Below are 12,308 nucleotides of genomic sequence, written 5' to 3' on the forward strand. Positions count from 1 at the left end.
TTCAGGTTGCTGACAGACAGTGCAAATTACAACTTTCAAAGAACTGTGTTTTCTTGGAGGTCCAGGGCAGAGTGAGCCTCAGGACAGCAATAATATGAGAGACATACACTCTGCTATCTATGCTAAACTACAGCCAGCTGCAGCTCAGGACCACACAGAGCAGAATAACTGCAGCCCAATTACTAGGCACTTTTAATGCATGGTTACGGCACATAGTTGAAAAACCAGCTGTAGAATTACTGACATTTATGGAGTGCGAGCGCGTGGCCAACTCTGCACAGCCTGGATTTGAACAGCTGTGTACACCTCTGCACAACTGGGGTAAAAACACTGTAATTTTGTAATTGAATGCCTTAACAGATAGCATATGATCACTTTGAATGCATATGACAACATAAAATGAAAGGCAACCAGAAGCTGTGTTAAGAAAGAAAGGAAACACCTGTTCCCCCACAAAGAGTTATTCACTGCTTCTTTAGCCGTTGTCTGCAAGGACCCCATTTTAACATGCGCGTTGGAGGACCCTGAGGAAGCCTGGGAAGGGGAATAGTCTGAGTAAGTGCCTGAGGAAACGCTGTTATTCAGACAATGGATCTTATCTGCTTCAGACTCATCTGTCGATTCTGAAACAAAACACAGCAAACATTTTCAGGATGTAGTATCTGAAAACTAAACTCCAGAAAACATTTTTAAATTGATACTACGGATGTATATATACACATGCACAAATATACACGTAATATGTTTTAAAATCCAAGTGAAGTGTAGAACATCTTAAGTAACATGCTTATCTGTGTACATTACATATGCTTTAATCTAAAATGTTGTAAGTCAAGTTAGTACCTTTCTTCTCTTTACCCAGAAGAACAAGTTTGGGTGGGTACAACGGAGTCTCTGGCATGGAAGGACGAAGTTCCCCTATCCTCATCTCACTGGCGGGATGTCCAAAGGCATCCTGAGGAATATAATAATGTAGAGTAAACACAGGAAAGAGAAGCCACTTCAAGCTGCAACAAAAAAATATTTCACAGCCTTCTTTTCATGAATGTGACAACACACCAAAACCCCACCATACGGGTAGTGTCTACTCATGCTGATATATCAGCTGAAAATTCTAATTAGTCCTACATAAACACTTGTAAAAATTATGGTGATGTGTTCATTCTGAAAATGTGGACAAAACAGATGGAACTTGCAAGATATATCAAGGCCCTGTAAACATTTTTGATGAAGTAAAGGTCACAAATGCAAGCTGCCAGTAGAAATAAATAAAGTTTAGAATAAACAACTACTTCTTATTTCTGGAGTAAGTATTCCTGATTTATTTATTCATGGCACAAGTCCTTCCATAGATTCAAGTGTCCCTATAGCTATATTTAATGAAAATTACTTTGTTGCTAAAGATATTTGCTAAATTAAAATGATTCAGATTTCATAAAGTTCTCATTGAGAGTTCAGCAAATCCTGACCTTCAAAGACTGCCCCGCACAACTATTTTGCTGTTCTACCCAGCAACCAGATATAAACTGAAAATAACATGACTTAAAAAGTGGAAAGTGAGATGTAGTCTTAGAAAGAGATATTTTAAATTAGGACATTTAAATTAGGTTCATAGGATAGCTAGAAGGGAATGAAGACACAAACAGGGAATCCATGGCATTTTTTACCCCTGGAAGAAAGTCCAGAAGTGAGAAAGACGCTGACCTCAAGATAGGTGTCTTGGGGAGAAGAGGGCAGGGCATGACACTGGGGGAATGATACTGGTAACACAGCCCTCAGGAGGGGACTTAAGGAAAGGGAGGTGGAAGAACGAGCAATATGGGAAACACACTTTGTGGGTGTTGGTGCATGGGCTCAAGGAAATGCAATGGAAAGGGAACTGATGGAGATGGGCATGGCAACACTGGGAAGCCGTGCCAATGACAATCAAGATCCTTGTGGGGAGGGGTACAGGGAACATGCATCATCTCAGAAGTGAGAGGACAAGCTGTGATTTTGTAAGAGGATGGAAGTTGGAGAAGAGTATCTAGTAAAAAAGAGGAAGTTTGGGAGAGATACTAGGAGAAAATCAATTAGTAGTATAAATCAGGAAGGAAATGATTAGGAGAAATATATTTAGGAGGGAACTTACACTAAAGGAGACACTATGAGGATCTCTGTACCCTGACATTTTGTTGTTAAAGGTACTCCAGTGATTTTGCAGACTGAAGTCAATAAAGGAAAGAGATGTAATATTTAGAGAAACAATTTAAAATGGAGTACCAAAATCAAAACCACATTATTAAAATGTAAAATGCTACAATATTTTCAAAATTTACTTGCTTTAACTCATAAGGAGAAAACTTTTAGAGGTTTACTCTCCATAAACTATTTTTTGTAGTAACAGTGGAAACAGATTTGTAGAAGTATTTGCCATGTCATTTATCCTTGAAGAATATTATTATATTTACACAACAGATATTTTAATCCTCTGCATTTGGTGTTCTACTGGAGGTAGTAGCATACCTAAACAGCAAAGAACAGGTATCTTCACAGCCCATTTAATTAATCCTCTCACTGCTAACGTTTAAGCAAGTATAGCTACACACTGATTCTTACACGGTGTAATATATCCAAGACTTCAAACTATTTCCACATGCAAAGACCCCTTGTTGTGTGGTATTTCTTACATAACAGTAGTGATGTACATACAGGTCAAAGCTAACAATAGTGCAACAGCATGTTTCCAGTGCAGCACAATCACCTTCTGGTGCAGTGTAACAAGCTTATGTAAAACCATTTTTGACAAATAAAAAGGTGCATAGCATTCGCAGAGTGTGATGTTCTCCACCTTGGAAGCACAGTGCATGTTAAGTTTCTTGTTGTACCTCTGAGCTTTTTGTATGCTCTTCTTTCTCCTTCCTGTCTGGGATTTCCAGAGTCGATTTATGAGCGTTGTCTGTATCAGACAGGTGACTCTTTTGGAATTCTTTAGTTTCTCTATCTTGAGCCTAGAATCCCAATATTGTGCCATGAAAATTCCAAAAGCTATAAGCTTAAAATAAAACTACTTACTGTAAGATAGGAAGAACCAGCAGTTCCATTTTTGACATAATGATGAACACAGGTTTTTATTTCAGGTGCATGATTTTATGAAGTTTTCTTTCTTTCTTTCTAGCCCCTAGTCCAGCTATTCCAATAAAAATCAATACACTTTTGAAAGAACTAGTCTGGCATTTGTGATTATGCCACGAAAGTGGAATGTGTTGTAAATAAACCAAACTCATATTCCATTTAATTCTACTCTGTTTAAGAGGACCTTTTTTGTTACAAGCCAAAGAACAAAAAGGTCACTAATGTGGGGGGGAAAGGACCAATTACCAATTACAAGAACAAAGGGAGGAGATAAATGCAACTGTGTTGTGTCAGAACTTATTCCTCAGGACTAACCAGAGAAAGATATAGGTAGAGGACAGAAAAATATGGTGAGCGATTTCCCAAGAGAAAATACCTGGTAACAACCATTAAAATAACTGGGAAAGAGAAATATCACCAATTATTCATGCTGACAACATAAGAACATTAAATTATAACCTGGAGATATGGAATTTTTTAAATACCCTCACTCTTAGAGTCTGCTTGGAAAGTATATAAAGCCTCCAAATAGAGCAGACTGGGGCGGGACTCTGGGCAGATGCAGCATGCACAAGGCGGAGGAATGCAGAACCATTAATGATATATTTATTCCAGAGGAACAATTAAATATACATAGAGGGCTGGCAGCACTTGTAAACTGGAGAAGGCTAGGTCAATCTGAAGAATGAGAAGCTGGCTATAAAGAAATGGAGAAGCAAAGAAATAAGCAGATTAAGGCAAATGTTACTTGGCCCAGATTTTACTAAAACTTTAATGAAAGAATAAAGGAGATCACGGAAGGTCTAGGGACAAATGCAACCAGATAGCTGTCAGAATATCCCTAGATACAAGCAAGACTAACTGAGGCATAGGCATCTTGCCTGAGAATCACAGTTAGTGCTGCGGTTTTTTAACAAAACCTTGCCGAGCCACTTACCCACATTACAGTCCTGCACAGAAAATAGCAGTACTTTCACCTCTCAGCTCTGTATGTCAGTAGCTTCAAAGTCCCACTAAATAGTCTTCTCCTGACAAAATCACAAAATGAATTCTATCCAAAGGTCAGCATGTGAAAGGCAGTCACGGTTCTGGATATTTTGCTGTCTAAGCTAGCTATTATCAGACTGATCTAAATAAAACTCAGTCACCAGTCCAGGAATGCAATGAGAGTCACCCCAAAACATGGGATTATCCCAGAAGAAAGCAGAGTGGAGGATCTTCCACCTGCTCCTACATCACTCCCACTCTTCTGGCTGCAGTGGCAGCATCCAGAAAGGCCAGTTTCAGCAGCCATTAGATCTGAAGGTTGTCCCAGACAGGATGTTAATACAAGATATAACCGAACCGGTAGAAGAAAAACTTCCGACTGTGGATATGGAATCTGAAAGTGGGAGAATGAAGGAATCCCAACACACTTCCTACTTGCAGAGGAGATAGAGCAGCCAGCACAACGTTATGGCACTGATGCAATGAGCTCTCACCTTTTCAGCTCCAGCACGCAATCTCAGATGTATGATAGAGTTTTCAAAGGACACATAAGTACATGAGGAACAGAGTGGGGCAGAGTTAGTTTTTGGAACTCCACATGGAAAGACATGGTAGATCCTGGAAAAAAGTTGTCATCTGCAGGTAGGGCATAATGATTATTTCTGCCATGTGTCTTTCTGCCTTGCGGTCCGGTGGACGGCAAGCAGCTGGAAGAATGCACACATTAACCTTGCATATTCAAGTGATCAGAAACACAGCCAAGGAGATGCATCCAAGAACTGACCAGAACTACCCATCACCAGATAAATCAAAGTTTAAGATCCCCAGTCTACAAAGATGTATTTTAGAATGAAAGTTTCCATTTGCAGTAGTTTAATCCCATACGGCCACGGTCAGGATTCTGCAAAAGTAAACTGCAGGTACTTATCCAGCCAGTTGTCAGTCATGTACTGCAGAGGATGGAAGACGTTCTAACAGCATCCTCAGTTATAAACAATGGAGAGGCTCTTGTCCAGCTCTGTATGTGGTCTTCAGTGTGAGGACAGAAATCTCAGTACTGCCCGGAGCTACAACACCCTGATATTATAATTGTGCTCTCTGTGCTCTCCTGCCTCTGGAGAAAACGAGCTCTTTATCTAGCTGGAAATGCACCCAACTCCATACATCTCACCAAGGCTGCTGCCAATAGAAAGTGAGTCTCGGGCCTTTTGCAAAAAAGCCACTTCGTGGTCCACCTAACATAAACCAGGCCTATATGCCCTGTGTATACGAGTTTATACAGAGTGTCATGTCCAGACACGTAATACTGCACCTCCTGAGTTCTCATGCAGGTGGGGACAGACAGAGCAGTAGCCTCAGGGGTCAACTAATGTCTCGGACTATTTTATGGAAAGTAGGCTTTATCTGGGAGGCAGCCCCAAATAATGCTCCTCCAATCCAGACACCTAGATATGGTCAAGCAGAAGTCAAAGTAACTCAGAATGAACTTTAAGACATTTGACATCCTGTCTGAAGAAAGGTCCCTTGTGAGTCAGATCTCCAGATGAGTAAATCATTACCTCCTTTCCCCTTTGAGAAGAAGGCACCAACGTCATAACCTCAGTAAAGATCTTTTTTTGCCATGGAGAAAACAGAAAATCTATAATGCTGAAGATATTTCTGACCCCTGGTAAAAGATAGGTAATTCTGTTGCAAAAAGCTTATCAAGGTATGGGCTTAAAGTAGATACAAACCAAAAATCTTTAGCATATATTCCTCCCCCAATCAGGAGAGACTGTCATTGTGCATCTCATTAGTGGAAAACAGCTCCCACAATAGACACATCAACTGAATCAACTGAAGCCAGGATCCTGAGGGAAATAGACGTAAGTCTTCCTAGAAAGGCAAGATGATCTTTTAACACAGTCTCTGAAACTTTTACTAAAAACAAAAGAAAAAGAACACTCTTCTTCACCCACACCCACCCAAAAGAATCCCACAACCCAAACCCACACAGTAACAAAGTCAGAAGTTAAAAGGATTGAGGTCTTATTTTGACTGAGACAAGATGGAGGTCTCAGAAGATCCAATACAGCTGAGGCGGTATTTTTCTAGCTGTTAGCACTAGCATCTGCATCAGATCACTCAAAGAATAACAATCTCTCCTTTTTACACAGTATTAATAAACCTGCTAGGAATTAACACAAAGGATGGAATGCTTTAGGTTGGACTAGAAAAGACTTTTTAATCCAAAACTGAGAGTTATATAGAAGTATTTCCAGTTTATTTGTCAATCCATACATATCAAGAATATTAACTATAAAGATCTTAATTGCTGATTTGTGGTATTTTTTCTCATAGAAAGGCTACACAACACACTAAGTTATCACAGACTTCTTTTTGTCCAAAATGCACATCTTTCAAAATGACTTAGGACAACAAGGAGGTTTATTTTAATTGATGATTAATTAAGAAATCGTTTGCTTTTTATTCCTGAAAGTAGAGGATGATACAGGGGATTTGAAATGTTGCTTGTTACTCATTTCAGATGCTCCCTTTAATTATTTAGAAAGAGTTTTGTGAAGAGACACGTGTAAATTAATTGCAAGAAAACCCAAAAGAGATCAGAAAAGAAACCAGCTTATCTGGCCTCTGACGATGAAAAAGAGAGCATTGCACCTGAAATTAAATTACCTTGTTATTAGAAACTCTCTTCAGTCTAAATGTATATCAGAAAAGACCTGTATTTTCAACCTGTATTTTAACTTGAAGCTTCAGATCATGTCTCCTAATTATCTGAAAAGCAAATGGAGCTCAATTATGTTTTATTTAATGTGCTACAACTGAAATCGTGCTAATATTCACCAAATTGTTCACACTTTTTCTACGATTTCCCATACCTCTTCTTTATCTGCAGGCAGGAAGCCAAAGAGAGTGAAATGTATACATCATTCTGCTTTACAGCCATAAAATTTTCCCAGTGTCATTATCTGTATGAATGACAAGAACACTTTTTCTTCTTTTCTTTAGTTGACGAGATGGTTGTGTTACTAGTCTTGACCAAGTACTAGGGAAATTAAAACCTGAAAAAGTTCCATCATCTTCACTATTAAAATAATAGAAGATGAAAAATACTTCTTCGTTGATATGATGGAAATACTCACGCACTCACATCAGTTGCTGTGGTAGAAAATTAACTAGGAAATTGCAATCACATTATTTAATTGCACTTCAGGAATTACCACAGGTTCTTCAGTAATTCAACTATTTTCACAGAATGCTTTTTGTGACACTCATGCAATTAACAGTTCATGTACATTCACAGAAAAACTAGATATGATTATTTTTCTGTTGCAAAAGTGAAAGCATTTTTATCAAAGAATGAAATTCCAGAGAAGGGCCACCAAGACGATCAAGGGACTGGGAAGCCTGCCATACGAGGATAGGCTGGGAGAACTGGGTTTGTTCAGCCTTGAGAAAAGGAGGCTTAGAGGGGATCTCATCACCATGTACCAGTACTTAAGGGGCAGCTACAAAGAAGATGGAGACTCCCTTTTTACAAGGAGTCACATGGAGAGGACAAGGGGGAATGGACACAAGTTGCTCTTGGGGAGATTCCGATTGGACACAAGAGGGAAATTTTTCACTCACATGAGTGAGAACAGTCACCCATTGGAATAATCTCCCCAGAGAAGTGGTTGACTCAGCCATGTTGGACACTTTTAAGACTCAGCTGGACAGGGTGCCGGGCCATCTTGTCTAGACTGCACTCTTCCTAGAAAGGTTAGACTAGATGATCCCTGAGGTCCCTTCCAACCTGAGATTCTGTGACTTTTCTTCATTAGAACACAGTATGTGGTCACACAAGCATTTCAGAGTAACTGTATTATTTTATGGTGTTGCTGCCATTTACTCTTTCCTTATACCTCCATAATGGAGGCTTCACTGGGCTCCGCATAATCACAGGACTCTGCTGTGGCTCAGGTAACTGGGATGTTGACATTTTAGTTTAATACCTTAACGTTCAGTTTAACAGCAACTATACCAGTGCAGCCACCTATTTCTGAAGTCTGCGCCACCAGACACAGCCACAAGACCAAATATCTAATGTCTTTGTCAGGCAACATTGATTCAAATTCCAGCTAGATAATATGTATGTGTTCACAGTAAGGATAATTAAAATCTGCAGAAACCTATTAAGAATACTGAAGTTCAAAAGCTAGATGAGACAAAATAAATCATATGTATTCAGCAACAACAGCAGAATATGTCAATACTCAGTCCACAACACATAAGTTGGTTCAAAGGCCAAATTTACACAGTAAGAAACAATTTAGTGAGTAAAAAGGAATAACGGTGGAATTTAAGATTTCAGATTTAGATAAAAACATGAATGATTTAACTTAAATATTTGAGTTTGAAGTACTAATCAAAACTGTGCCTAGATTTGAAGAAATTCTTCTGAAGCCATCTTAAGAGAAAACTTTTGTTTTGTTTTTAAGAAATTAAAATGTTTAACTGTAAATAAAAACACAGCACTGACAGAGCAGCTACAGCGCAGCATTCAACAGTGACTGTTGAATATGTGAGAACGGTCAACCTGTGTTAAGGATATGAAAAACTGAGAAGGAAAAATTCATGCATACATGACTAGCCAGACACAGGATATTTCAAGGACAATGAATTTATAATGTTTAAATAGCAAAGGAGCGAAAAGATAATGTGATAACTTTTTTCCTCGTTCATTTCTTTTGAACATTAAGACTTCATAAAGATTTTCAGGAATGCTGGTATCCTTGTAGACCTGTCCAAGCTTATAAACTATCAGTACATACTGCCAGCGTAACAGATTTCCCTTATTTATAAATTGTGCCTGCACAAGGTAAGTCATTAGTTTGAATGTTAATGAGTAGATGCCCTCTGAGATCACGCTTCAGCTATTTGTAACAGCTTTGCAGAAGACTGCAGTATTTAGGAATTTACCTTTCAGTAACCGTATTCATGTTAGAATAGAAGACTTTGTTACTATGCATACTGATCTACTTCTGGCAAACATACTAAGGGCTACATTCTGCAACTCATTGTAAGTCCCTATTCAGGGGGTGCCTGATGTAAAGTTCCCTGCAGTCGAAGAAGCGCTCCTGCTGACTTCATTAACTCTTGACAAAGTTAATTGGCTATCTACTACATGTAATGTGAATAGAAGAAGCAGAACCTAATGGCATAGCAGGGTCAGAGCGATCAACTAATTTGTCATGAACATATTTGGCGTAGAAATACACTTACTTAAGTCTGAGATGTACATCGTGATCAGGTCCATTCTCCTGCTAATATGCAAGTCTCTCATATCATTAAAATTTAGGAGAGTGCTTGTATATATCAATACCAAAATTCAGATCTAGGTAGATTTAAAACCAAAATTCAGTCTGATAAACTCAGCAGTATTGGGAAAAACAGCAACTCAGTATAAAACTAAATTAACTTTATGGAATGAAACTAGAAACTATTAGGTATGAAGTTCACAGCAGATGCAGAATATCATTTATTTGATGGAGTTATGTTAAAACCCCATCTCGAACTCTTGAGAGGAACAACGATCCTTTTACATTACCTCCACTGAAATCTCCTTTGGTGCCATGGGCCACTTGTGCTCATACTTTTCTTTCACAGTTTGTTCACTGTTCGCAGTTGGTGTTGAGTTCTCAGGCCGTACTCCATGGCTTGTTTTGCCCACCAGATTTTGAACTGATTTTACCATATTCTTTAAATCCTCCGGGTATGGAGTGGGATAACGTTTTAGATTTATTTCAACCTGAACATTCATAAAAAGAATTAAAGCACAAATACAAAATGAAAACAGCATGCAAACTAAAACCATGGTTACAGTACTATGGCTAAGTGTAAATTCCTCAAATTTTTAATTAATCTATTTGAGGTAATGTGTTACATATAGCTATCTTCATGGATTTTTGGACTGCAGTTTGCTCTCAGTTACACTATGTCAACCTATAATGGAATTTCAGTGACACAAAATAATGGATGGGAATGGTTCCCTATAAGCCTATCTTTTACCCTGTGAGAGTATTGTATTTTAATTCTACACTGTGCTTGAGAGTACTGACATATTAAATCACATTTTTTCAAAACAAAACTGATGTAAATGCAGAATTAATTTAGCTATGTTCAGTGTACTGAATTAATCTGAATTATCTATGGCAGCTGAGAACAGAATCTGATCTACTGGGAGCTATTTGCTCTTTGAGATGTAAAATGTACGTACATGCACTCAAGTGTATCTTACTCTTTTTATATACAGAAAATACAGGAAAACAGACTCAAACCACTACAGAAAAGTCACCCTAAGTCACACTGAATAGTACTTTAACTGACAGACCTACACATTTTCTAGAAAGCTCCCCTTTAAGTTTATAATTTTTATCACTCAGAAGTAGAGAAACATTGTATTTCCCAAGTCCAAAGCAATCCTAATTTGAAGACAATTCTACAAAATCTCAGGGTTGAGTTGCTGAGTTGAGTGACTGAGAAGGCTCATGGGTGACATCACCCCCTCCCCGTAATCTGGTAAGACATTACTCTATCAGCAAATCACTCTGTGGAGACAGTGCAGCAAATGACCATGTCAGGAATAATCCAAGCAGTAAAGATGGCATACATGATGCTGACCTCTACTTATACCTCCCCACCTGTGTACAGACATATTTTGTCTGCTGAACATCACACCACACCATGAGAAGAGAGGCTGAGGAATCTGAAGTGTGCATCCAAACGAAGCATGACCTTGGCAAGGCTTCTTGGGCTGTGGAGAGAGTGTGGGCAGCTTGTAGGTCTGTCCCTTGAGCCTAGCCTACGGCAGATGCTTCCCTCGCAGCACAGGGCCCTCTCCTCCACAGAGCATCTCCTGCCCTCCCCACTCTGTTCTTCATGCTGCAAGCCCACCCTGTCTCCACCGCCTTTGTCTGAGGTGTGAAAGATGGTTGTGGCTTAAGCACCAAACTTGGGACTCACAAGGTGAACCAGAGAGCACACCCTGCAGAGCAGCAAGCCCACTTCTAAGTGCATGTAACAGCTACCAAACGCAGTCAGCTGAAATGCAGAAGGTGCTGGCTGAGGCTACCACTCTCTCTGGGCCTGAATTTGGGGTGGAAATGCAATAAAATAATTCAATGGAGTAAAATTACATCTCCCAGTGCAACCTGTGTGTGCGAGGATAACTGTTTCTGATTATGAGGCTGTGAAATCTGAAATTACTCCACATTTACTAACCGATAAGTATTTGGAAGCATTTACCACAAAGAAGCTTTTACCTCATTGTGTACATGAGGTAAGCAAAGAGAGCTTACTCTTAGTAGCTCACTGCTATAGCTGTTGGATTTTCAATTCCTAAAGAGTAGGAAAAATGTAATTTTGGATTCAAATGAATACAGTCTGTTGATAGGAATATTTTAGAAGTACAAGCATGATCGATTTGGAAAATAAAACTATACGAAATACTAGCATACAATTCTGCACCACAATAGAATAAACGTTACGGATAATAGATTCTGACATGACTTTAACATAAAACATCAAAATGTATGACTATGATATCATATGTTAATAAAGAATTTCAACAGAAAAAATAAATCAAGTCTTTAAAGTGTTACTAAAGCTCTGGTTGATTTACGGTTGAAAGAAATCGTATTTAGATGTTGCCCAATTAGGCAATTGCTTTTTTGCAAAATTCAGGCAATGAGTTAAGTATAAGGTCTACAGACCAGCATAGCTACAAGTCAAGTCATAGAGCAAATCCTCAATACGTACCAGTCAAGGAAAAATTAACGGAAAGACTTCCATGAGATAGACAAGTCACAGACAGGGATTTCAGCAAGAGTTTCATATCACTGTGAGTATTAATATTAAACAGTAAAAATACTGGCAGCTGTGGTAGGTGATATCCACTAGAATGCAGGTATTTTCATCACTGATTGAGACTTATCATTACAGAGGAAATCTGTACTCCCTGACGATATAATTCCTGTATGTTTAATACTACATCAAAAGTAGCATGACCCTGAGAAGAGATTTTTGAAGATCAAAATTCTTGACGGAAGAAGTTAGTGAACAATTTCAATTACCAAATCTATTTTAACATACGAAATCATAGCTTCATACAGTGGTTTGGGCTGGAAGGGACCTTTAGAGGTCATCTAGTCCAACCCCCCTGCAGT

At 38.8% G+C, this 12,308-nt stretch overlaps 1 protein-coding gene across 3 annotated transcripts in view; it reads right to left on the minus strand.

Moving 5' to 3' along the window:
- LRRC7 (leucine rich repeat containing 7) overlaps positions 1 to 12,308 on the minus strand; it is a 180,890-nt gene that overhangs the window by 30,779 nt on the left and 137,803 nt on the right. For all 3 annotated transcript variants that reach the window (XM_064454837.1, XM_064454840.1, XM_064454838.1), the window contains exons 16-18: positions 9,692 to 9,892; positions 844 to 955; positions 443 to 623 (exon numbers count right to left, since the gene is read on the minus strand). In XM_064454837.1, the coding sequence (XP_064310907.1) occupies positions 443 to 623; positions 844 to 955; positions 9,692 to 9,892 (494 nt within the window). The remainder of the gene's footprint in view (positions 1 to 442; positions 624 to 843; positions 956 to 9,691; positions 9,893 to 12,308) is intronic.

The sequence above is a fragment of the Phalacrocorax carbo genome, chromosome 6 (assembly GCF_963921805.1).
Source record: "Phalacrocorax carbo chromosome 6, bPhaCar2.1, whole genome shotgun sequence".
In the NCBI taxonomy this organism is placed as follows: domain Eukaryota; kingdom Metazoa; phylum Chordata; class Aves; order Suliformes; family Phalacrocoracidae; genus Phalacrocorax; species Phalacrocorax carbo.